Source organism: Olea europaea, unplaced genomic scaffold (assembly GCF_002742605.1).
Source record: "Olea europaea var. sylvestris unplaced genomic scaffold, O_europaea_v1 scaffold864, whole genome shotgun sequence".
Taxonomy (NCBI): Eukaryota; Viridiplantae; Streptophyta; class Magnoliopsida; order Lamiales; family Oleaceae; genus Olea; species Olea europaea.
Genome location: NW_019267092.1, coordinates 55,975 through 82,713, shown reverse-complemented (window position 1 = coordinate 82,713; position 26,739 = coordinate 55,975). Strand labels below are relative to the sequence as shown.

The following is a 26,739-nucleotide window of genomic DNA, read 5'->3' as shown; positions in this document are numbered from 1 at the left end:
TTGTTTGGTTAATGATCTTAAAATCGTCAAAGAAATTTTGCTGTCTCCGCTCACAATATTGATCCGTTCATCAGTCAATATTTAAAAATAAATAAATAAATACAACCTTGCTACATTTACATTAAGTTTGACATTGTTATGAGGTGACAACTTTTTATAGATTGATTTTGACAACGTTTTAAACAATCAATGGTACAGATTTTGACACATCACACAGTGTTAACCTTAATGTACATTTTGAATGTACAACTATTATAATTGAAATAAATATATGTCACTCAACTGTTAAGTATCACGAGCTCTTAACGTACACGTGTACGATCAAAAATGTCTTCAATTATATTAATAAACTTGTTATAGAATAAATTGCCCCAATTTGAGTGTACAAACACATCATCATCAAATTCTTGGACCTTTCTTGAAATTTTTAACCAAAATGTTAATTATTCCCCCATTATAATTCCATCCATCACTTGCATTATCTTCATTTCTTAAAATGCTCTTTGAATTATTACAATTTCATGTGCGATGTTTAGAACTGTACAACGACCATTTATATATGGGGATTGTTGAACTTACTATGGTATTTAAAAAATAATCAAAATCTTTTATTTCAAATAATCTAATGAACACCTATATCCTACCTGTTCCCCTCGCTCTGTGCGTATTCAACTGGTTAAAACAACTGTGATAGCTCTCATATTACACGAGTATGACATAATAGTGTAAAAAAAAAAAAAAAAAAAAATTATATATATATATAGATAACTCTAATGAAAAAAGCTAAAATTTCGTGATTATGTTATTGAACGTATTGAGTATTGTATATCAAACATGATAGTAGTAGTTTCGACTTATATCTATTATAAACATACTAGTTTGAGCATGCAAAGTTAACTGTTTGTCAAAGATATAAAATTTAACAAATTTTGAGAAACAATTGATGAAAATTTGGCTGAAAAGTAGATAATATTTGGGAGTTATATGAATTACATGATTACCCATTTGATCCCGTTAAATTAAATTTTATTTTTATTTTTTTTATTTTTAAGTTAATCGATGTCTTTTTTTCTTTTTCAACCACCCATTCTCCAAAAATAAAAAATAATAAAAATGATATTCCATTATTAAAATTTGAAATAATGGAGACCAAACGGAAGCTAAAGTTAATTGTTAACTCTGCCTTCAAATTTTTTTTTTTAACAATTTTCAAGCTATTCCAAACATGCACTACACCATTTGGCATTTCAAATTTAAACTAAATCCTTTTTAATTAAGCCCCTGTTTGGCACCATTAAAATGAACATATATTTTTCTTTCTCTTTTTTTATAGTCGTATATTGTTTAATAAAATAATATTATACGTAAATTGAAAAAAAATTAACCACACATTTTTAAAAAAATCATAGTCTTAAAATATATTTTCCTCCAAAATTATATTTTAATAGAGCCATGTTTGAGCCCCATTTTTTTTTTATTAAAATACATTCTAGAACAGTATTTGACTTTATTTTAACCAGACATTTTCAATAAAATAATATTGTACATAAATTCAAAAAAAATTCTTATTTTTTAATCACACGTTCTTCTTCATAACACGATTACAAAATGTATTTTTTGAAAAAAAAAATCTCAAAACAGCCCCTAAATGTATAAAATGCTCATAAAAACAGATTTATGTAAAGATGAGACTGAGGGTGACTATGCCCCGGGGCATAATCCGGTGGTGCAAAGGACAGGAGTGAGGTAATCTCAATCTTGCTGACATTCGTAGTGTGAGGGTTCGATTCCTAAGATATGAAATTGGACTTTTTGTGGGTACTAGTGTATAGGCAAACTCTTGTTCTCTGGTCCGTTGGAACACATCCCGCGATTTACTTCCTTCATGATACTCTAGGGGTGGAACGGTTAGGGATGGCAATGGTTCGGTTTCGGTTCAGTTCGACCAAAACCATTACCGAACCGTCAAATTTTTTGCCATACCATAACCGCACCATAACCATGTAAATCGGTTCAGTTCGGTTCGATTCGGTTAATAACCATGAAGATAAATTATTTTTTATAGGTCTATCAATCAAATTGATATAAAACAATTTATGAAAAGAGAGTTAATGAAAACAAAAACACAATATTCCAAACGAATATGCAAACATTATCCAAAATTTTAATTGCAAAATATAAATTTAACAAACAATATTATGAATATAACAATACTAAACTTTTCCTTCATTCTTGATTCTTGTGCATTGTAGTTACTTGATTCATGCTCAATAATTCAAAAGTTTCAACATTAACTCATAATCAATCTTCATTCTTCTCCACAACTCTTACTAGCATAGGCCAACACACAAAATTGATTCCTTTACACTAAATAAGAAATATAAGTAGATAATACAACGATACTACCTAATCCAGAATGGTTTTAACTAAGATTTAAATAAAAAAATGTACCTCTTCATCAACTTCCTCTTCAGTATACCTTGTCATCCCTAATAAAAGAATGATTTTTTTAAGCGGGTAATCGGTTTGATTTCGATTCGACGGCATAAATAGCATACTCGCACCGTCACGAACCGACTCATTAAAATCAAATACCATATCTGTCCCACTGCATCATCGGTTCGATTTTTTTTGTCCCATTCGATTCGATTAACCGCGATTTTAAATCTTAACGGTTCAAATTGCCAACCCTAGGAACGGTGAGACATTCAAGATTAGGATTCAACTTTTGAGATTGAGGGTGACTATCAATTATTGAGAGAGGGTCCACTTCTGCAAGTTACATAGGCTATCACATTATCATGTGGACAGGGAATGTGCCTCTCTATTTAATATGAACCGTCCATGCTATTATCAAAAATCTGAACGACCCGTATAATGTATACGAGGTACAATCTTTAATTATTGACTTAAAGACAAACTTTTTTATTTCGATATTGCTGCCTCCAGTCCATCCCACCATGAATATGACCCGTTGTGGGTTATGTAACGTCCATTTTAACATTATTTTAACAATTAACACATGAAAAGTCGTCATGATTCTTCATACTTTCATCTCTCATCGTTTATGATGAAGATAACTCCACTTTTAATACTTGAACCTAACCATCTATTAGAAGCTCACATAGAAAAAATTATTTATAATACACTCTCTATTTTTATAGACCATATTCTATCATTTGGAGCGTATCTATAATTTTAAAGAGCTAAAATTTTGAAGTACTCGAACAATCTTTTTATATTTAACACTTAATTTTACTACTACTAAAAAATACTTATTTTTTTTATCTTTTATTTTAGCTAGTTTATCTTTAAAATATTTTATTATTTTTCTATACTGAAATTTGAAACACTTTGAATGCATCTCTAAATTAAAATGTTAATTTAAAAAATCCATTAAAGCATAATTTTAAGTGTCGATTCTTTAAAACATAGAGTATCTCATATTTAAAAAAAAAAAAAGAAAAAGAAGAAGCTTAAGAATAGCTACAGATATGAGACATGGGGGTGGGCTCCAAATGTTTAAAATGTTGTCCAAAAATATCACCCACCCCATGTTGTGTGTATTTTATAGAAGTTTTGTGAACCAATTTTCTGTAGGTGTAGACGTTCTCTTAAAAAAAATTATTGGAGATGCTCTTAGATGGTTCAAATTATTTAATTTAGATTAAATTTTATTTTATGTGCGTGACACCGATGTTTTGACAAACATCCCACTACTTTCTTTAATCTTTGTCGATCAAGAAAAATCAAGCGGAAAAATACAATTTCCAAAGCTTTAGAAAATAAGTGAAGGGAAAAGTGATCACATTCCAAATTGTGCAAATTGTCAAGTGGGGTGGGTGGGGTGAGGGTGAGACCCTTGATTGAATAAGAAAAATCTTTCAATTGGAATTCTACAAATGACAGCCGCTAAAATGAATGCAGTTTGATATTTATTTCGCGAGTGTGCATTGAGATGTATTACTCTCACATATAATTACAAATGAAAAGGACATGTGATTGATGTCTAATGGACCCTCTTGCCCAAATTCCAAACAAGCCTTGAAACTTGGACGGTAGACATCAAGCCTCTATTTGATTTAACTATAAAAATTATTAAAATTTAAATCAAAATTCACAATTAATTTTATCTATACATTTCTTAATTTTTATCAAATTATATATATATATATATATATATATATTATTATTTTGTTACCCTTTAAATTGACGCTATGTATAATAATATAATCAGATTTTACACGATGGAATGAATGACTAGTTGAATAAATAGCAGTAAGGCAAGATATACGTATACAACCGCGCTATACGATCCGCGTCTATGACTGCGGGGATGACCGTAGATACACACATAAGGGGTCTAAATTATTTTATTCGCACAAGACCCACGCATCCCATGTGAGGGCGTGGTCAATGGGATGTCATCCGTGCTGGTCGAGTGACATTATTCATATGTATAAGAGTATAATTAGACTTGCTTGTTTGGACTCCACTTTTTCAAAAATACATTTTTTTAAACTCATTTTCATCCATAATTTCTTCCATAAAATAAGTTTGCACGTAAATTTAATTTTTTATTTTTTAACCATATATTTTTCAAAAAAATTTTATTATTTTAAAATATACTTTCCTCCAAAACCCTCATTTCAATGGAATCCGAAAGGGGCTTAAAACTGTCGAACACGAGTGACAAGTTCTATAAATAGCCGTAAAGCAAGATTTCTCGTGAAAAGGTCACAGGCCAAGACATCTACCACCTTCACTGACATTCATGCATTGTCTCTCCTCAGAGCAATTATTCAGTACCGCATATCCACCGCCACCTTTTGAATCTTCAACTTCCAATTGGCCTTATTATTCCCTCCTCAACTATTAGGAATTTTAATCAATCAAAATCTTGGACTTCCAATAATCTTGGCTTTCTAATTCAGTTTCCATAACATCCCTCAAGGTACAATTTTTCATGTACTTTTTTTTTTTTTTTTTACATAGATAACTTTGATTCTGGGCAATCTGTTAGCTGTAGTTTTAATTTTAATTTATGTACTCTTTTCTGTAATCTATACTTTACTTGGTTACTTAGTTTATATTTCTTGATCCTCTACTTTGGTGAAATTACTCCACTTAAATAATAAAACATTTTCTATCAGTTCATCATCATCTGATCTTTCTGATAATTTTTTTTATTAGTTTTGCTGGTGAATCAACTGTGATGGAAACTTGCTGTGCAACACTGAAATCTACAGCCCACTTGACAACAGGCAGAAAAAGTGGTTTTGGGTATGGAGAAACTGGGTTTTGGGGTGAGAGGATCAGAGGGAGTTTAAATGACCCTAATAATTTGGGGAAAATTTTGAATCTTGAGAAGAAGGTGAAGAAAATTAAATCTGGGGTTGCTTGCTCTGTTCTCACCAGAGAAAGTGGTAAAGAAACTCTGGTAAGTCCATCCCATCCCATTCAACCTTTTTTTTCCTGCAACTTTTGGGTTAATCAAACTCTAATGTTTTCCTGGAATTGTGAAAATGATCAGCGTCCTCGTCTTGGTCGGGTTGTTGAGAAAAATGGAATTTATCCCTTAACAATGCCCCCACAAGATGGTTGCTCGTTTGAGAATACTAACCTTGCTAAATCGAATTGCTTGATGGATAATAAGATCTGATACCATTTTAAGACCCTGTTCCATCTTAAAAACGTCGAACTTGTTAAGAAGAATATCCAAGTCCTTATATGCTGATTAATATATTAATATTTATTTCTTAACATTTGATACTATATGTTTGCTGGAGTGAATTCAGACAGTACAAGCACCAATAATAGAGAGACGCAGGGCGAATCCGAAGAATGTGGCTGCAATCATTCTGGGAGGAGGCGCGGGGACTCCACTCTTCCCACTTACAAGCAGAGCTGCAATTCCAGCAGTAAGTAAATGTCTACTTGATCAGTTTCAATTAATTTGTCAAAAAATTAATCCAGAATCCACTCTTCTTCATGTATTTTCTTGACTAATATGTTCAACACTAAAACGGCCTTGATATGAACTAAAGGAGTCAATTTTTTTACGGATATTGCAATTTCTTGTGTTACACAACCTGCAGGTTCCGGTAGGAGGATGCTATAGGCTGATCGACATCCCAATGAGCAACTGCATTAACAGTGGCATTAACAAGATCTTTGTGCTGACACAATTCAATTCAGCTTCTCTAAATCGTTACATTTCTCGGACGTATTCTGGAAATGGCATCAGCTTTGGAGATGGATTTGTCGAGGTATAGACCTCTATGATTATACTTTCTTAAAACTTGACAGTGTAATCCCTTATTGCATATTTGGTAGGTGCTACTCGACAGGATCAGACAATATAACGAACAAGAATTTATATGAATACTCTGTTAAGATTCTGAACCAATGTGACAGACTAATTATTTCAGTTTCATTTATTTAATGTAAAATCTATATGTGACACAGGTATTGGCGGCAACTCAAACTGCGGGAGAAACAGGAATGCAATGGTTCCAAGGAACAGCAGATGCCGTTAGGCGATTCATATGGCTGTTTGAGGTGCATATTGCAAGTTTTAGCATATTTAGCATCGTCGTCTAAGATTAACTAGACATCATATTTTAAACTCGATCATTCATGTATTCTTAAATTGGTCATTGGATGTTAGTATTTCAACTTATTCTTGTAGGATGCTAAGGCAAAAGATATCGATAACATATTGATACTGTCTGGGGATCATCTTTATAGAATGGATTATATGGACTTTGTGCAGGTATATTAAAATCTTTTATTATTATTATGTTACACCGAACTTTTGCAATACAAAGTCATTTAACTCTTTTAATGCCCAAACAGAACCATATTGACCGAAATGCTGACATTACTCTTTCATGTGCACCAGTAGGTGAAAGGTTAGTTGAAATTTCCGGTTCTGAGCTGATAATTTGATACTTCAATGCAATGTTTGGTAGTGAAGCAAGGATGAGATAGTACTGGATAATATTAAAGAGAAACAAGAAGCTAAAATCTTGTTTAATACTCTATATCAAACATGCATTAAATGCTATTATTCGCTAGTATACTTTTACATTTTAACAAGGAGATTTCAATTTTGAAAGTTCTGAAATTGATGAATATGTTCTCTCTTAGTTGAAGTTAGGAAATGGATTCTTAGTTTTTGTCCTTTTTTCGAAACATTGTGGATTTCTCATTGCAACTCAAATTTTACTTCTCAGTCGAGCGTCGGATTTTGGGCTGGTGAAAATTGATAGCCGAGGTCGGATAACCCAATTTGCTGAAAAACCCAAAGGCACTGACCTGAAAGCAATGGTATGCTTAAGTGAACTATACAACATTCTTTCCCCCCAAACTAACAGAATATTTATTTCATTATTTCCATCTCTTTTAAGGATAATTTGAGGCTTATATCATCATTTGATATTCCGAGCTTCAATTATGAACTCAAACACATTAGAATTTGAATTCAGATCCTTCCAATTCAAATTCAAACTGTACACTAACACGTTATCAAAAAGTTTTAGACATTCGAATGTTACCTTATTTCTGTCTCTCACTTTACTGCAGCAAGTGGACACCACAATCATAGGATTGTCTCCACAGGATGCTGTACAGTCTCCATATATTGCTTCGATGGGAGTCTACGCATTTAGCACTGATGTATTATTGAAGCTCCTGAGGTGGAGATACCCTACATCAAACGACTTTGGGTCAGAAATTATACCTTCTGCCGTGAAGGAGCAAAATATGCAAGTAAGAAAGAAAATTCTTACATTTTGTCAGATATTTCAGTTTCTTTCTGTTTCCACATTTCTCTTATTATGTGCCTAAGACGATACTGTGTTACAGGCGTATATCTTCAGAGACTACTGGGAAGACATTGGAACAATAAAATCATTTTATGATGCTAATCTGGCTCTTGTAGACGAGGTTTGATGATAACGTCCTTTCAGATTATTGTAATTTCAAAGCTCGTGTATTTTTCAGACATCGCGTGCCTACCCTTGTAGTTTTTTCAATTCAGCTAATATTTGTTCTTTTAATGGATGCTTAAAGTGAGTAAATTTCTCTACTTTGCAGTTTCCAAAATTTGAGTTTTATGATCCAAAGACGCCTTTCTACACGTCTCCGCGCTTTTTACCACCAACCAAGATTGACAGATGCAAGGTAAGCCATATAAGCCGGTATTTCTAATGATTCCGTTTTATAATTAAGGTTCTTAATGTTTTATTTGTTTTTTTTCCAGATTAAAGATGCAATAGTTTCACATGGTTGTTTCCTGCGAGAATGCATCATTGAACACTCCATAGTCGGCGAACGCTCTCGACTAGACACTGGTGTTGAATTGAAGGTGATCATATATTGTACTCAAATTTTATTTTTTTTCCCCAAAGGACTTGAAACTTGTTTGATAATCGAACAGTTTGCTTTGTAATAGGATTCTTTAATGTTGGGGGCTGACTACTACCAAACAGAATCTGAAATTGCGTCTCTTCTAGCAGAAGGGAAAGTCCCAATGGGCATCGGAGAAAACACGAAAATCAGGTTTACGGAATAGGGTATTGAAGATTTATTATTTTCCCTATACGCTAAAGAACAAGATGCTAATGTAAAATTTTATGGACATGTAGGAGCTGTATTATTGACAAGAACGTGAAAATCGGAAAAGACGTGATTATTATGAATAAAGACGTAAGCCTAACTACACATTACTTCTTCGATCTCATTTTCTTAGAGAAATGCAGTTATTTTTATCCGAAGCAACACTTGTAAGGTTCTTTGACTCCACAGGGTGTTCAAGAAGCCGATAGACCAGATGAAGGATTCTACATTCGGTCAGGATTAATTATCATACAAGAGAAGGCTACGATCAATGATGGAACAGTCATATAAACTTGTTCTGGAATAGACGAACTTGAAATAGTGGCAACTAAGGCCAGCCCGTTCCTGATGAATGAAGTTTGTGCCGGAAAGCTTCATCTGGTATATGTAAGATATAATAGTACTTGAAAATAATCTGTGGCTGCATAGTATAAGTGCTTCGTTTCCTTGTATAATTAAAATTCTGATGCATTCCCTTGTAAAGGAATAAGAAGAACTGCTGAATCTCGACATGTATAGAACTTTTTGAGTTGATGTGCATCAGATACTATTATTCAGAACTAACTTTTCGCAGCATTTGAAAGACTCGTTTCTATAAATGCTTGCTGGAGGATTAATGTCTGTTCGAGTAGGTTGAGTAGTATGTACCGTACTGTACTACATGCGGGTTTTCTTTTCTGCAACCTAGAGTTTCATGCAACCAGAAGTTAAACACTATTGCAATAATAGGGCGGATCCAAGAACATGATTCAATAGGAGCAAGACCAAATTATATAAAAATTATAGGTTAAAAACTTAAAATTATGGACTAAAAATTTATGTGACTACTTTGTAATTGTCAAAAATTAAGGGCCTAATTGAATGCAGTGGGCCTTTAATGGTTCCGCCCCTGATTGCTCTAAACACGATGATCTACAAAACAATTAGTAGAGGAATTTAATAGACTTGAACTCAAACTTTATCCATAACAAAATCTAACCCTTATTTGATCCCTATTATTTTCAAAATACATTTTTATCTCTTTTCTTTTCAACTACTCATTGTTCAATTAAATAATATTATACGTAAATTCAAAACATTTCATTTTTTATCAATCTATTATTCTAAAATGTATTCTTCAATTCAAAAGCTAATCACCCATATTCAATTTGGTTATACAGGTCATCCAACTTCTATTTGCTTTGCAAATTTGATCATTTTGTCCATTGTCCGATCAATTTAACTAAAGTACCTGCTGACCTGAATATTAGAGTTACGTGATGATAGACACGTATATTCACATCACATAATAATACGCATAACCCATTTTATGAAAGGAGTATGAACTAAAAGCACATTTTCACATGTCGTTATCCATTAGTTTTACCATCTAGGTCAATTTATTAGGTTAGTTAATCTCATAGAAGCGGACATCAAAGTGACCAGATTAGAAAAGTTAATAAAAGTTGGATGATCTGATTGTATCAAATATAAGATAAGTGACCTAGATGCGATTCTTCTCAAAGTTGAGTGACCAGCATTGAAATTAATCCCATGATAATAATTCCCTATTACGCCTGTTTGTTTTGTGGGAAAAATTACAATTAAATGAGTGCCATTTTCGACCTCACCTCTCAAACAGATCCTTACATATTTTCGCCCCCCAAAATCCCTGAAAAGTCATTTTCCTCGCCTGCTACATTTTTGCTGAAGGTAAACTTATTTTCCCCGATTTTCTTCGTTAGATATTTAAAGATATTATTCGCCTCAATGCATGACTTTGTTGTAATTTTATACGTATATTGATGATTTCAGATGATGATAGTGTTTTTTAATTTCGGGATCGGCCATTAGCAGATCTGCTTCTGATGTCGTTCAATTTTAGGTTTAGGGTTTCTTTTGCTCTAGAAATTGAACCCCTGTTTTTGTTTATTATTGAAAAATCTGGTTCATTTTCCTCATTCTCACTTCTTGAAATGAAACATAGTTACCGACTATAGATGTCGGTCCTTGTGAAACTCTGGGCGGTTCATCTGATTGAAATGTTTTTACATCGTTGTAGGATTCTGAAGTTGATTGATTTTTAATGGAGGGAGTTGGAGGTGATGATTCCTCAACAGCAGCGGGAGCACTGAACCAACGTAGACATGAAATGTCAAAGCTTTTTCAGTACTATTTAGATAAATCTACCCCACATGCTCTTTATCGGTGGATTGGTACTTCCATTTTAGTATTTGTTTTTGCTCTGCGGATCTACTATGCTCAAGGGTTCTACATTATTGTGTATGGATTGGGGATATATATTCTGAATTTGCTCATTGGGTTTTTGTCCCCTCTTGTTGATCCTGAGCTCGAACCCTCTGATGGACCTATGTTGCCAACAAAGGGTTCAGACGAATTCAAGCCTTTCATTCGCCGCCTCCCAGAGTTTAAATTCTGGTATTTTTTTTTAGCATCTTTGGATTGTTTTACATTTATTCTGTCACCATGAGGTTTGATATTAATGTCCTGCAGCTATTGTGGTATGCCTGTGACTTTTGCTTTGCTACTTAACTTTTTATTGAGATGGCAATGGAGTACAACCACAATTAGGCATATCCTCACTCAACTGGAGAAGAGTCTCAATATTTATTCTTATTTGATTTATTATGCATCTGTTGCCTTTGCAATGTGGTAAATCGTCTCAGTTGTCAATGTCTCATGAGTGATTGATTTGTAGATATTCAAATTGTAAACGGGTGCTTTTTGCTTGATTTTTCTCTCATTTTGTGCATATTTCGTCCTGGGACTTTCTAAAACGTTTCTTGAGAGAATCCATTGCTGATATTAGGGGTGGGCGCGGGTCGGTTCGGTTCGGTTATCTTTAGAACCGAACCGAACCAAACTTTTCGGGTATCTAGTAAATGGAACCGTCGGGTTTCTAATATAATTATGGAACCGTTCGGGTTCGGTTCCATTCGGTTCGGTTCAGTTCTGTACTATAATTAAATTTTTTAACATTTATAACAACGTTATATAAATACGATTAATGATACATTCAATGGTTTTGGAATGTCAGAGATTAGTAAACTACCTTGTTCAAATGATCGCTACGATCAAAGCTTCAATCGGTGAAAGTCACGGCTTCAATCGGAGGTCAGAGTGTCGGCCGACGATTGTATAGGTTTTGGAATATTAGCGAGGCTGCGAGAGTGAGTGCGAGAGTCGAGACAACGTTATGCACTTTATTGTAGGTGTTTAGGGTTATTTAGTGGATTTGATCTTATTTGGTTAAGAAATGAAACAATAAAATGGGTAATTGGGCCAAAAATTAAAAAATTAGAAATGAAACAAATTATTGGGCCAAAAATTTGGATTTAGAAATCATTAATTTGTTAATTTGTTTAGAAAAAATTAAAATTAAAATAATTTGATTTACTCAATATAAAAAAAAAAAATTAGAAAGATTCGGTTCTTATTCGGTTTTTCAGTTCTTGGTCTAGAATCGAGAACCGAACCGTACCCGTCGGTTCTCAATTCAGATACCCGTTCGGGTATTTAATTTGACAAGAACCGTCGGGTTCGGATCGGTTCGGTTCGGCCGGTTCGGTTCGGGAGATTTGCCCAGCTCTAGCTGATATCATTAATAATATATTTCATTAATGGCAACTCTATTTTAAGCTTGTGAAATGGCTTATGGAGCTTCTGCTAATGGCATCTTCTGCTGTACTCATGTTGAATATCTGGATTTAGATTGAGTTTCTGCGTCCTTTTCTTTTTCCTGGCTGAATATCTCTGTACCTCCCATATATTATGTTATGTATTGCTATTTCCCTTTCAAATTCTTTGCTCAAAGTTATATTATTCACTAATCTTATTATACTAAGCTTATTAAGTGTTATAGTTTCCTTTGATTAATTTGTATTTACTGACTACTTCTGTGATGCTTTTGGGTGCTTTCGCCACATAGAAGCTATAAACTTGCTGTATTGTTGTTTAGTGCATATTAATGTATATTTGATATTTTCGTATACACATTTAAGAAAGTCCATCGAATGAAGGTCATAATGTTTCTTGTTTATGTGGTTCAGGTATGCCATCACCAAGGCTCTCTGTGTAGCATTTTTTATGACATTCTTTTCGGTCTTTGATGTCCCTGTCTTTTGGCCCATATTGTTGTGCTACTGGATTGTTCTTTTTGTACTCACAATGAAGCGCCAAATTATGCATATGATCAAGTACAGATACATCCCATTGAATATTGGAAAACAGGTGAGCTCCTTTAAATATCACTAAAGCTGTTGCTACAAATAAGTCTTTTTTATGTTAGTGTAGCATGATACTAGTTGAGGCAGCCATGAACCATCAAGAATGGAAAAGGATTTATATGGTTGTCCCTACACTTATTTGTCATAAAACTTCTTGTAGCCTGTTGGTTATTCTTGTTAGTCTGCTTTAAGAGTTTCTCAAGGTCTTGTTTGAGTCGTGGAATGATTGGCAATTTGGGGGACTTGTAATCTGGATTTCATGACGTGCGACCAAACACGGGATAAGCTGGACTGGTTATTGGTACCAATTAATCCTTCAAACCATGTGCCCCTTATAAGTACTGATAACTATTGTTTATATTTTGCTTTGTAACAGAAGTACAGTGGGAAAAAAGCTTCTGCTAGCACCAGCAGCTCCCGAGCAGATTGAAGTTCTTCTGGTTACACTAAATTGAATTCCAAGAAATTTAGTTTTTGGGAGCAATAGCAGGAGGGGGGGCGAATAAAAAACTAGCAGTGGCTTTGCAGATTTTTAGTTAATGATATCTGTATTTATGTTACAAATATAGAATGGACCTGAATACGGAGTTAGAAGAACTATAGTTCAATTTTGCGCCGTTATTTAATTATGGTTGCCAAATTGTATGCAGGAGAGAAGGGCGGAACACATTTTTTAGACTCTTGGTGGAAGATTAAAGTTCGTTCATTTGTGATTGCCATCCGTTTCATGCTTAATGTTGCATAAGATTGAATCTTGTACTTAATTAGGAGAAGATGGTGAACAATACCTGTCCCTGCCCCTGCCCCAATTTTGCTTTGCATTGAATACTAAATTGATAAGTTTCCATGAGCGTCATATAAACTATTATCTTGCTCGGGTGACTGTTTACCAAAAACACGTCTCCATAAAATCGTAAGATCATATATGGGGATTGACATTTGCCCAGTGCTGGAAGATCAAAAGAGTTAGTGATTTGATGATAGGAGAACCAGCGATTGAAGTTTCGGTGAATGGCGGTTGTAACCATAACGGTCCTAAGATAACGAAATTTCTTGTCATGTAAATTTCGACACGCACAAAAGGCATACGACTTGGTCATTGTCTTGGATAGGAACAAATCAACAGCCAAAATTGGTCATTGTCTTGGATAGGAACAAATCAACAGCCAAAATGTGTGTTAGGCCACATCAGTATTTCTCGAGCAAATTAAAATTGTCGAACAAAAAATTAAGCCTTATTTGTATAGCTGAATCTAATTAAATTACAAATAAGGCTTAATTTTTTGTTCGTCAATCTTACTTTGCTCGAGAAGTATTGACAGGGCCAAGTAACATACATCATTCTTGACTCCATTGGACACCTAATTTACCAGCTTTTCTATTCAGCGACGTTGCTGTCATTTGTTCGATTAAGCTCCTCAATTTCAGGTCGCTATATCCATTAAGAAAAGTAAAAGAAGTGTTCAATAAGCAATAAACGAAAGATTAAACAGGATTTTCTTGGTTTTCTAGTGCAGATTTCTTATTCAATTAAAGGAATCTATACGTGTACCAATAAATTAGGAACTTTGACATTGAAGGAGCAAGAAAGTGAAGAATCATTTGGACAGTACAAACACTCTCCGTTGAAAAATAATGGTATAGTACAAACTTTAGAACTTCAAAACTATGTTGAAGGCACTGCAATTAGCAGATCCTTTTTTCCCTTTCGAAGTTGTATCCAGAAATAGCTAAATTCCTTGAACTCATCCACAGAGGCATATTTGACATCAGGATAAAGCTGTGACACCTCAACACCAAATGATGGTTCAATCTCAAAATTTGTTTGATCTCCCATCACAAAGACCAAGTGACAGCTCGATAATCGGACGTTTAGTAGAGCTGAGGCTTCCGCAAGATACTCAGCAAAAAAAAAAAAATTAATAATAATAATAATAATTTAAACACGTCAGATCGAAAGGCACGTTTGGTATGTATTGCACGATTAAGTAGTATAATAGATTATGCCATAACTTGCCATGAAGAAAATTTCGACAAGTGCTAAATGTAAATTTCATGGGTAGGCATTGTCCGGTTCGATTCGGTCCTAACAAGAACTAATCTAGAAATTTTCAGGTATTTAGTAAGTGGAACCGTCGGGGCCACATTTAATTATGGAATCGTTCAGGTTCGGTCTCCAAGTTCTATACTATAATTAATTTTTTTTAATATTTACAAAGTTACATTAATTCAACTAATGACATGTTCAATTTTAACTCTTACAAAACAATGTAGTTCAATCTTATATATTTTTTGCGTATCTCTTTGCTAAGTTCTTCATAGATTTAATTGTTAAAATTACAGGAAATGGATAATAGCGATCTTACAATAATTAATAAAGGAGCTGTCGAGTTTCAATCGATTTATCCAGAACGGTAAAAATGACACTTCAGTAAAATAACAGATTTGGGTAAAACTTAGGTTAATTTGATTAAGTTGGGCTTGGACTAAAAATTAGAAATAAGAAAATCATATTTTTTGGGTTTGAGCTAAATTAATTAAATAGCAAATTTATTTAGAAAAAATAATTTAGCTTATTTAAAATAAAAAAAAATAAAAAAAATTAGGGAGATTTGATTCTTATTCGATTTTTTGGTTCTTGATCTAGAACTAAAAATTCAACCGAACTCGTCAGTTCTCAATTCAGATACTTGTTCAGATATTTCATTTAAAAAGAATCGCTCAGTTCGGTTCGGATTCAATTCAGTTCGGTTTAAATCGGTTCGAGAGTTTTCCCAGCCCTAATGTCTCATTTACCTTGAATGTTCTTCGGAACTTCCTCGGAAATATATGTTCTTTCAAGGGTTTTGCCAATCTTTTCCTCCCACAAGGAAACTAGTTCGTTGTGAGATACAGTGTTGGCAGGAGGTCTAATATAGAGGATCTTATTTAATTTCTTGGATCCTCCACCGCTTTGATGGTATATGTAGCAATATCTTCTTCCTTGTTCAAAACGGCTGTATGAATTTGCCACTGATTAAATAATGCCAAGTATGCTTAAGAAAATTCACTATTTTTGCACAAATTGATGCAATTTGCGATGGTAAATAAGATATGCGTTATAGAGATCACGGCTTACCTTTTGCGTTCCCATCCCCTAAAATAACAACTTTATACCTTGGTGGAGCTGTGGCATCTAGCTGTGTCAGTGTTCTAACGAATATGACACTAGAGAAATTGCTTGAGACAAAGGTATAAGAGATTCCTTTTTGCCTTCACGAATCGATGAAACTGAGCTTTGTGCCCAAACATCGAATTTGCTGGCTCAACCGCATGGACACGATCAACATCGCTTCCAAATTCTTAAGGAAAGAATCGCTGGAAGCATCGAATAGTTTGAAATTTTGATGACATATATGTTGCAAGAAGAAAACCGCAACAAAAGATGATTACCTAGGTGATTTTCTGACCCTATGGTACTTTGTTTCGCCCTAGTTTTCCAGTTAATGCATGTTTTTACCTTTCAAGAAGACTGATGATAACATAATTCTTAAGAAGACTGAAAAAAAAGCAAATAACGTTAACCATTCATAGCACTTAACAATGCCCCTGATTCATACATCTTATCAAATTGACTTCAATTCAAAAATGTAATCATATTCGCACTGCACATAATTTGATAGCTTATTTTGGTGATAAGTAATTTTGTTTACGTTTGTCAGAGTTTACCTTAACACTGCCAGGCAACAATCTTGTCTTGATCACCTAATTGTGCATAACCAACAGGGCCAGTTTTAGTGAGGCTCATGCCTCAGGCCAAACATTAGAAGAGGCTTCAAATTTTAGCATTTTTCAATCTTCCTTCTTCTTCCATTATTATTATTCTTGTTATTATTATTTTGGGGGGTGGGGGGAATAAATTAGGTTCGCTATAATTTTTTTAATTAAAATTTGATAATTAAGCCCATTCCATTTCATTTATAAATAAAATGTTTTTCATTGTGGGAATTTCATTTCTAAATTAGGCCAGTTTCAAAAGTAACAAAAGCGGACAAGTGACTCATGATTTCTAAAACTTATGTTGTAATGATTTCTTAATTCCACTCAACTTGTTTATTACATAGATAGTATTCAATTTAATTGTTTAAAATAAGAAACGTTTTACTTGACTTGGCAGAAATTAACGAAAATCATAAAACAAACAGTGAAATTGAGTCTTTATCGATATATGACTTCAAAATTTTGAATTCTTGCTTGGCATAGTAATTTGGTACATATTGTTGCATACAGTAAATATTATTAATAAATTTCTTCAAATTGAAAATATGGATATTGATGGTGCTATCGACCTCTTACAAAAACTTGTTTCATTTCTTAAAGATTGTAGAGAAAATTAATTCTTCTATTGTCATTAATAAACTGACAAAAAGAATAAGTAAAATTGGAAGTACAGCTGTTTTTCGAGAAAAACGTATAATTCGAAAAAAAAAGTAATTTAATGAAAGTAGTAGTAGTGATGATGTAAATTAATTAATTGAAGAACATTTTATTGTTGAACACTTTTTTTTTTTTTTTTTTTTGCTTTTTGTAATTAATCAAGCTTTATCTTCTATAAGATTCGATTTAAACAATATGAGTAGATATTTGGATTCTTGTTAAATTTGGAAAAGTTAAGGCATACATCTTTTTTCAATATGTTGAAGCCTTGTACGAATCTTGAGAAGTATCTGGAACATAATGGACATTTGAATATTAATTGAGATGATTTCTACTTCGAGTTACATGTCTTGAGGTGCTATATATCAAGTAAAGCAACGAAAGCATTTGAATTGCTACAATAATTAAAAACATTCCAAATGCTTATATTACTTACAAAAATTTGTTAACCATACATTATCTCCAATCAACTATATCACAAAAAAGATTAAATGGATTTAATATGTTATCAATTGAGAAAGAAAATGGTTGAACAAGTAAATTATTCAAATTTTATTAATATTTTTGCATTTAAAATTGCAAGACGAATAGTATTTAACCAACCGTTTGAGTTATTATCGACTTTGTTATTTGATTATAATGTAAATATTTTGTATAATACATTTTATTTGTTATTTTATTGTTAAGTTTCAAAAAATTTGCTATTGACTCCATAATGCACTTATAAATTTTAGACAAAATTGCAGTAGCGGTCCCTAACGTATTTATTTTTTGCAGACTTTATTCTAACCTTCATTTTGTATCAATGAATGTCCCTAACTTTTGATAAATATGCACCTGATAAACATTTGGATGGAAATTGTCCAAAACACCGTCAGTTGATCGGGAAAATTCATTGAACTATCTGCTACTGTGAGGGTTTTATTGGATATTGATACCTTTTTGAACGGTTTTATTGGATATTATTTCCTTAATTTTCCCAGTCCATTAACAGTGTTTTGGATGGTTTTCGTCCAGATGGACCTCAGATGTATATTTATGAAATGTTAGGAATTTTTGCTGACATAAAATGAAGGTTAAGGTAAAGCTAGCAAAAAAAGAAAAGATTAGGGATCGTTACTACAATTTTCCCTAAATTTGACGTGCATATTACAATTTTGGGATCTAATTTATGAAATTCGCCTCAAACCCGAAAATCACGGGCACTGATAACCAAGCGTCTATATTACCACATCCACCTGCTTTATTGCCCTCACCAAGCTCTCATGATTATATAAATCTTCCTACATAAATCCAAAAATCAATATCTGTGTCGTAATGAAATTTTTTTTTTTTTTTTTTTTTTTTTTTCAAAAAAAAAAGGGGGAAAAAATTTTTTTTTTTTTTTTTTTTTTCTATCACATAACAGCTTCTCGGAGCAAGTATAAGCTAAATTACCTCCACATTAATAATATAAATCTAAAAATTGCTCCTGCTGCTATATAATTGGGGAAATTAACTAATTAGGGCATTGAATTGATTAAGAAACAAAGATTAATTGACATGTTCATACATACTGACATGTATGAAGACGACGCCAGAGTTTTCGAAGCTCCCAATGAGTTTTGACTTGTCAGGACCCTGATTAGAGAGAGTGGACTCTAGGATTAAAACGAAGGTCGGGTAGCCGGCCTTGGCACTGGTTCCCAAAATGAACTTTCCAATGTACCCTGTACCTTCGATTGTTGTGTATTGGTTGTTCAAAACCAACAAAAGAACAAAATTTGGGTGGAATGAAAAGAAGGAAGTGGTGGCTGTGTGAATGGTCCTTGCATGGCCATATGCAGAAAATTTGAGGCTCGGCATAAATGAATAATGCGGTCACATGGATTTGTACCATGCCTAGTTGGGTGGCCTTTTTTTAACGATATGGATTTGATTTTGGTGGCGTTACTTGCACCTTTTGGCCCGATTTCGTAAATATGGACGGAATCTATAAATAATAGAGCTATGATTCAAGGGGAAAATATTGAAAACTCTTGAGCTCCAAATTATTTCACAAACAAAAGATCAAAACCTTGTGTCTATTCATATTCAAACTTCCTCATTTGCGTTCTTCAAGTTTTGGAGAATTTTATTTTGTATTTTAGTAAAATTCTTTACAATGCTTATTATAATCCTTCAAATCATTCGCCGGAATACCCTTCAACATCTCACAAATATCAGAAAGGGGGCAAATAACGTTTGAGGATAGCGATTCAAGGCGATTATTGTAATATCCTCAATTATTGTCACGTTCAATTACTTATTAGTATTTTTCAAATAAAATCTAAATTGAAAAGTAAAAAGAAATCGGGGCAGGTTTCTGAAAATTCAGGACAGGAAAATGGAGGAATGAGAATTTTACTAGAGATGGCAATTCCACTTGTCAAAACTGAAAATCACGGTTAACCGAATTGAATTGGGCGAAAAAAGAAACGATGGCGCAATGAGATGGATATGGTATTTGATTTTAATGTCTCGGTTCAGGACTGGACGTGTATAGTATTTATGCCATCTCCTCGCTCTGAACCGATTATCCGTTAAAAAAAATATGAATTGAGTAATAGATCATTTTGTGGCTCATATTTTTTGTATCTTGGAGGCTAATCGATGGAGCGGAAGGGACGTGCTTTGAGGCTTGGACCCGTAGCGAATCGACTAGCCCTTTAGGTAAGACGTTGATAAGTTGGGGGTGTAGGGACCCCGACACTAAGATACGATATTGTATGGATAATTTCAAGATTAGAGCTTTACATAAACAACATATTATAACCCTATTCAAAATTAATTGATCTATTCTCACCATCATTGAACCACCAAAATTCTTGTGCGTCGATTTTATTGTTCTCCTTTATCTTTATTTTACCGTTCACTTTTGCACAACAATAACAATGTTTCATCATTCTTCATTTCTGCAATTTGCAGGGATTCTTACAACAAATCAGCTTCAAACAACAAATTCTCAACAATTCTCTCAAATTAATTGGATTAATTTAACAAGGTGGAAGATCTTTGGGTGGAGGCAAAATAGATTGATCCGGGCCAGGTCCATTCTCTACAACAAATGCAACCTTCAAACCCCAGCTGGTATGTAGCTCCAAGTGGCAGTGCATGAACCACACTCCTACATGAATAGAAAATCAATTAATTCGTATAATCAAATTGAATATTTTCTTGATAATTCTAATAAACGTGTTAGGCAATGTATGAAGTTTCTTTCTTTGCTGCAGCTGATAAAAATTGTTGTTTTAGACAATGCATATGTAGAAAGCCTATTGTTTTCGTATTTACTACCAGATTTTTATTTTTTCTTTCTATAGTATCATATTGTACATCTATCCCTTGACTGCTAAGCGTACCTGGATTATCTGCTCTATACCTTATGGCTGTCCAACCGCCAGTGGGAACACCAACTGTATTTCTTTCAGGAGGATCTACCAAGTTAAACTTTGCAGGGTCCTTCTTAGGATCAAAGTTCCCGACCCCGGTCCCAACGACGAAGAAGTTGTATCCATGAAGATGGAACGGGTGAGATTCGACTGAGAGAAGATTGGTGTCTTGTAATATCAACTCCACAGTTGAATTGAATGCGATTTTGCTGAGACGTGGTCGACTGCTTTGTGAAGTTCGGAGATTGGCGGTGAGCGGTGCACTGGTGTAGTTAAAAGGCGTTGGAGGACGGTCTGGAAAGTCGGTAGTGAATATCCCTTTTTGGTTAAAGTAGTGAGCCTGTAGAAGGCCTACTCGAGGCATTACGAAGGTAATGTTGTTTAAGGATGCGGTGAGCTGTGTTCCGTTTTGGCAAGTTGGGCACGGATTTATTCCGAGACCGATGGTGTAGAAGAGTTGTCGATCAACTTTAAGCGGAACGTTAGCTGGGAAATTCAGAGAATTGAGGCTCCGGAGCTTGGAATTGTAACTTAATGCAAATGAAGTGTCGTTGAGTGCTGGTAATTCAGGGAGGCTCGGGAGTACGCTATTTGGGATGCCTTTGTATTGAAGTATAGCTGTGGCAGTTTTGTTGTCTATGGATATTGGTGCATCCATGAAAGACCTTGCAGCCATGAAGTATCGTCCAGGCAGTTTGTTGGTCCGGACGAGGACATTTGTGGTTTGGCCGGGTGCTATTAAGATTGCTTCGGTCGTAAAAGGTTTTGTATAAACAGCGTCAATTTCTACTACTGTCATGTTGTGCCCAGCAATGGCAAAGAAAAGCTCGTCATTGAGTGCAGAATTGATGATTCTCAAATGGTATGTCTTACCCTGCTCGACTTCTACAGCGTAAGTGTCTGCATAAGAGTTATTTTCAAAATAATTATCTTTATATTTAATCTTAGACGAACATTCTCTCATGAGTCAAACCTACTTACGTTTCTCAGAACATGGAAATAATGGTCCTGGCTTGCCATTGATAGTATGTGCATCCGACATTTTCGGAGGCAATCCCCGTTTGTTACCTTGTTTAACAACCTCTTCAACATCATCATTCCACCATTCTCCTGTGTTTTTCAACCAAAAATGCAATTTGGAGCCGATTAGGTCTCATCAGGACGAAAAATGTAAAAAATGGGATTTTTTCTAAGACTGACCTAAGATTAAATTATATTCAGAATCAGGCTGAGGGAAAGGATATGGTGTCCCTTGTTTCGGCATTATTACAATGGCACCATAAACAGTAGCTCTTAGCCAAAAAATATGTGCATGCCACCATAGTGTTCCTCTCTGTCCTGTTACATTAAAATCATAGGTGTAACTATGTCCTGTCTGAACAGGACATTGTGTTATATAAGCCGGTCCGTCTGCCCAGCCATTTCGATATTGCTTTAATCCATGCCTGCAAAGAACACACATTGTACTACGATCACTAGTCGAATATAACATATTTGTATCAGTCGAGTCGAACTTTCAGTGTTCTACTTCATACCAGTGGATTGACATGTTGTATCGTGCATAATTAGTAACGTTAATCAGAACTCGATCTCCTTCTCGAGCATAAACTGTTGGCCCAGGGAACATTCCGTTTACAGTGACAATAGGCTTAGCATGGCACAATCTGCTGATGTTCTTTACTTGAATCTGAAAATGTGTATAGAATAGAAGAAAGTTAGGCAAGAAAACATTTTTAGGTACACGAAAAATTATTGCATGAAATCTACTCACGTCGAACTGGTATTTCTTGACAGCAGCTTTGACTGGAGTCGAGATGAATCCAATACAACACACGAAAAGGAAAGGAATAATCGACTGGAAAATGTTTCTTCGACCCATTATCCCGACCCAAATTCTTGCGTAAATGCTTATTAGTATTCGATGGTATTATGCTGAAAGCTTTTGAACATTTTATAGGATTTCGAAAGAGGTTACTTCGTTAGGACAAACCACCAGTTTGTTAAGGAGAGAGCTGGTTTTGCTAATTAGGTGCACACTAAAGCTTACAAGCAATATGCTGAAAAAGACTTGAAGTGTATAAAAGAATAAAGGAAGCAAAAAGTTAAAACGGCGAAATTTTGTATAAATTTATTAGTAAATTTGAACATGAGAGCTACGCAAAACCAAACATGATCCTCAGCTTTTTCGTCAAGTGAAAGGTATAATATAGAATTCTATAACTATTAGTGTGTGTGTGTGTGTCTATATATATATATAGAGAGAGAGAGAGAGATTGTTGTGTAAGCTCATGGTGAATAGGAAATAAGTTTGTCGACCCTAATATTTATTCTTTGAAGCTTTTTCCAATGACATTTAATCGATGTGATTGCCATAATATACTCGGTGACAATAGATATAGGATAAAGAAGAAACTTGAGATGTTTATCTATTATCATATTTACTTTTGTCTATTAATGCATATACCAATATGCGAAACTATTCCTTCGTGAGACCACTAGCCTCCGCAAAATAACACCATAACTTAGGGAATAGAGGTTCTCTCCTATCGTTTGATTAGGTAAGCGTGCATACAGGGGATGGCGATTGTTTATTAAAAATACAGGAGTAATAAGATGGAAATGCGTCTGACATATGCTCCTGGAATGAAAAATAGTTGCTTTGAATGAAAATTCCGGTAAATGATTGGGTGCAATAAATTAATTAGTTCCTTGGTATAAATTCTTTAAATTTTATCTTTTATTTTATTTTATTTTTCAAATTCATTTCTAACAACACATTCTCTCAAAGAAAATAATATACATTTGTAGTATCCATAACTTTTTTTTTTTTTTTGACTTTTTAATAATGTATTCTTTAAAAAGTAACAATTTTGAAAATTTTTATTCTCAGCAAATCTACATCATACTCGCCATATTTCTTCTTAGAAATGGATAGACAAATATTGTTAAAGGTGGGAAGTTAATTTTTTTATTAATTTATATTCCTCAGCCTTAAAGCAGAAATTTGTTTATAGTTGTTTGACCTAGACACGCTTAATCTCATGGTTGTTTTGCTGATTACGATTCTTGAACCAAAGAGTTAGGTTTGTCTCTATAAGTTTGGAACATAAATTAAAATTCTATAAGATTAGTGAAGATATAAATATATTGACAAATCTTTCTCTTTTAGATTTTGAATCTTTAGATGTGGTTCCATTGTGGTATTATAATAAGTCTCCTATTATTATTCTATAGAAGTTTTATGGGTCGATTTTTTTATAAAATAAATTTGATCTACATGTGAATTTGAATGTTGTACGTGTCTGATATGACTTGACTGATATGTCAGATTCTGTTTAAATTGATCTATCATTTTTCAAAATGACTAGACAATAGGAGATGTTACTCTTAAGCACAAGAACAATAAGTTAAGGTCAGGAGACGCTTCAAAAGGATGGGGAACGCATAGTTGAATAATTCATGGTTATAAATATATTATATGTATTAAAACAGTATTATACAATGTTTTGTAGAAGATATACATCAAATGATTCAAATCTATGGTTTTTGGATGTTTTTCAAATTTTTTTCCCTATTTTATCCATTAAAAGAATTATTTTACAAGACAAAAATTCAATTATATGTAAAAAAAAAAAAAAATGTTTTAGATAAAAATGCAATAACTAAAAAATTATTTCATAACTAAAATTTAATTATAAGTAAAAAAAAATCACTTATAAGACAAAAGTTAACTTTTATGTGAAAAATGCTTATAAAGGGAAAAAAAATAATACTGATAAGATAAAAATTCATTTATAAAATGTAAAATTTAATAATATTTAACTTATAAATTAAAATTTTAATTATAAGTAAATATTTCACTTTTTTAAAAAAATGAATCATGCAAGAAATTATATATTGAAAATTTCACTAAATGACATACATATTTACTCACTTTATATTGTTTAAATATACCTACTGTCTTTAGAGTTAAAATTTTCATCAATCACTAAACTTATATCTCTGGCATGTTTTACTTATTGGACTTTAAGCCCCTGTTTGGCCCTCATTTTTGAAAATAAAAATGGATGAAATAGTATTTTTTGAAAAATTAGTGGTTGAATTAGAAGGAAAAGATTTCGATTTACTGTAATATTATTTTATGGAAGATTGTGTGATTGAAAAATAGAAAAGAAACAAATGAAATGTAATTTAATAGAGGCCAAACGAGAGCTAAAGTACTCCTGAGTGGTCACTGAACTCTACCACGATACACTACATTACTCACTCAGTCACTCACCAAACTTCATTAGTAACTTAGATTTGAAATTCTTTCAAGTTGTTGTTGAAATTTAACATATTGCACTCCATCACTACCTTACCATGTTTCAATAGTCATTGAACTTATACCTCCATCACATTTCACTCACTAAATTTTAAAATGCTTTTAAACGGTCATTGAAGACTCATTGAATCCATCTGTTCTTGAAAATTTTTAAGTAAAAAATACCATACACAAAAATGGTGACTTTCTTTCCTTTTGAATTACCTTGGGACAACTCTTAAAATTATATTTTATTAGTCTTAATTAATATTATTGAATGTAAATAAAAAATTTCACTATCCATTTGATATATAAAAAAATTCCCTGATTTGGGTGTATGGTCTCAATCGAAATAAATAAATAATTTTTCTATTTTATTTTCTCGACTTAAAGAAAGATTATAATCTAAATTAAGATTTATGTCAATTTAAAACTAGTATTCTTCATTTCCCTGAACATAGCTTTTGATGACTAGATACATTATATCTTTTTGACAAATATCAATATTCTCATCTTAGATTGAGAATCTCATTAATTAGTTGATGTTTATTTTATTTTATTTTCCTAACTTAGATCAAATTTCATAGAAAATTAATTTTAATTGAAAACGTTATGAAGTTCAGTAACTATTCAAAAGCATTTTAAAATTTAGTGCGTAAATCGTAAAGGAAGTATAAGTTCGATAATTAATAAAACATAGTCAATGAGTGATGAAGTGCAATGTGCAAGTTCAGTGACTACTTTAAAATATTTTAAAGTTCAATTACTTAAAAAACATGGTGAGTGACGAAGTGTAACGTGTTAAAGTTCAGTGACCACTCGAATTTATTTTAAAGTTTAGCGACTTATAAAACTTGATGAGTGAGTAGTGAAATATAATGTGTTAAAATTCGTGACCACTCGAAGTATTTAAAGTTCAGTGAGTAAATGGTGACTGAGGTATAAATTTAGTGAGTAATAAAACATTTAACTCCCTTTTTTTATATATGAACATATGTTTAATTTTATTCTTTTGAAAAATATTTAGAGGGTGTTTGACACCCATTTTCATAATGAATTTTAGAATAGTAAATTGATAAAGAATGTGTGGACGAAAAATAAGAATTTTCATTTTTTATTTATGTGTAATATTATTTTAATAAAGAATGTGTGGTTGAAAAGAAGAGAGAAAAAATGTATTTTGAAAAAAAGGGGAATCAACGGAACCTTAAAATTGTTGGATAATAAATTCGCAAACATGAATTAGACTAAAATTTCTACTAAAGACAGCACAAAACGAACTCTTCACAAACATCCAGAATCAAACGCTTCATAAACAATTAATCTAGTGATACATAATAGAGTGTACATAAGGGTGTACACCCCCTCACATGAGGTGTGGAGTCCACCCGAATAAGTGTTTTTTATTCGGGTGGATCTCACACCTCATGTGAGAAGGGTGTACACGCTTCGGTACAACCCTATGTACCACTAGCACCACCGATTCTTAAACATTTGGCAAAACTTCTGAAAAATCAAAAGATATTTCTAAGTCTAAAAATTTGCTTCTAAATATATGTGAATGATTTTTTTCTGGAAATGCTTGTCTGGCTAAAATAGCTTTTAAAGAAAATTGGCATAAACTTCCTTGAAAAACTTCTCTAAACTATAAAAAAATAAAAATAAAAAAGCCTAGCTAATTAAACGTGTCTGCAAATCCTGCTTTGCAAGCCTTGAGCTTCTGTTGGATAAAAATACCACTTTGAAAGTAAGGATGACATGG

The 26,739-nt window shown here is 33.1% G+C and overlaps 3 protein-coding genes and 1 pseudogene across 5 annotated transcripts; 2 read left to right on the top strand and 2 right to left on the bottom strand.

The window, feature by feature from the left end:
• The first annotated feature begins 4,710 nt into the window (after positions 1–4,710).
• On the top strand, positions 4,711–9,182 carry LOC111391975 (glucose-1-phosphate adenylyltransferase large subunit 1-like). Its single transcript, XM_023017255.1, has 15 exons — positions 4,711–4,954; positions 5,194–5,440; positions 5,799–5,921; positions 6,099–6,269; positions 6,469–6,561; positions 6,692–6,775; positions 6,859–6,914; positions 7,239–7,332; positions 7,588–7,773; positions 7,870–7,950; positions 8,101–8,187; positions 8,267–8,371; positions 8,459–8,565; positions 8,652–8,712; positions 8,812–9,182. Exons 2-15 carry the CDS (start codon positions 5,216–5,218, stop codon positions 8,911–8,913), a joined length of 1,575 nt encoding a protein of 524 aa, XP_022873023.1. The 5' UTR covers positions 4,711–4,954; positions 5,194–5,215; the 3' UTR covers positions 8,914–9,182.
• Positions 8,861–13,576, top strand: LOC111391976 (protein RER1B-like). 3 transcript variants are annotated; one of them, XM_023017257.1, is made up of 4 exons: positions 8,861–9,009; positions 10,664–11,040; positions 12,672–12,852; positions 13,225–13,576. In XM_023017257.1, exons 2-4 carry the CDS (start codon positions 10,688–10,690, stop codon positions 13,276–13,278), a joined length of 588 nt encoding a protein of 195 aa, XP_022873025.1. In that variant the 5' UTR covers positions 8,861–9,009; positions 10,664–10,687; the 3' UTR covers positions 13,279–13,576. The 3 variants fall into 3 exon arrangements, with proteins under 3 accessions (XP_022873025.1, XP_022873024.1, XP_022873026.1); XM_023017256.1 differs by lacking the exon at positions 8,861–9,009 and adding an exon at positions 10,197–10,314; XM_023017258.1 differs by lacking the exon at positions 8,861–9,009 and adding an exon at positions 10,330–10,486.
• A 938-nt stretch (positions 13,577–14,514) lies between these two features.
• Positions 14,515–19,455, bottom strand: LOC111391958 (annotated as a pseudogene).
• Positions 19,456–20,117: 662 nt separating this feature from the next.
• On the bottom strand, positions 20,118–22,579 carry LOC111391972 (laccase-11). Its single transcript, XM_023017252.1, has 6 exons — positions 22,446–22,579; positions 22,210–22,361; positions 21,875–22,119; positions 21,656–21,784; positions 20,645–21,574; positions 20,118–20,409 (listed from the first exon to the last, which is right to left on the bottom strand). The coding sequence occupies exons 1-6, from the start codon at positions 22,551–22,553 to the stop codon at positions 20,279–20,281; spliced, it is 1,695 nt and encodes a 564-aa protein (XP_022873020.1). The 5' UTR covers positions 22,554–22,579; the 3' UTR covers positions 20,118–20,278.
• Positions 22,580–26,739: the final 4,160 nt, after the last annotated feature.

What these genes read in the sequence shown, in the direction of transcription:
- LOC111391975 (XM_023017255.1), top strand. Translation starts at nt 5,216, where the DNA reads ATGGAAACTTGCTGTGCAACACTGAAATCTACAGCCCACTTGACAACA. An exon ending in TTGGAGATGGATTTGTCGAG is followed by an intron (nt 6,270 to 6,468) that starts GTATAGACCTCT and finishes TATGTGACACAG; the next exon opens with GTATTGGCGGCAACTCAAAC. An exon ending in TGTGCACCAGTAGGTGAAAG is followed by an intron (nt 6,915 to 7,238) that starts GTTAGTTGAAAT and finishes TTTACTTCTCAG; the next exon opens with TCGAGCGTCGGATTTTGGGC.
- LOC111391976 (XM_023017257.1), top strand. Translation starts at nt 10,688, where the DNA reads ATGGAGGGAGTTGGAGGTGATGATTCCTCAACAGCAGCGGGAGCACTG. An exon ending in CTCCCAGAGTTTAAATTCTG is followed by an intron (nt 11,041 to 12,671) that starts GTATTTTTTTTT and finishes TATGTGGTTCAG; the next exon opens with GTATGCCATCACCAAGGCTC. An exon ending in CATTGAATATTGGAAAACAG is followed by an intron (nt 12,853 to 13,224) that starts GTGAGCTCCTTT and finishes GCTTTGTAACAG; the next exon opens with AAGTACAGTGGGAAAAAAGC.
- LOC111391972 (XM_023017252.1), bottom strand. Translation starts at nt 22,553, where the DNA reads ATGGGTCGAAGAAACATTTTCCAGTCGATTATTCCTTTCCTTTTCGTG. An exon ending in TGAATATAATTTAATCTTAG is followed by an intron (nt 21,785 to 21,874) that starts GTCAGTCTTAGA and finishes TGAAAAACACAG; the next exon opens with GAGAATGGTGGAATGATGAT. An exon ending in GTATAGAGCAGATAATCCAG is followed by an intron (nt 20,410 to 20,644) that starts GTACGCTTAGCA and finishes CTATTCATGTAG; the next exon opens with GAGTGTGGTTCATGCACTGC.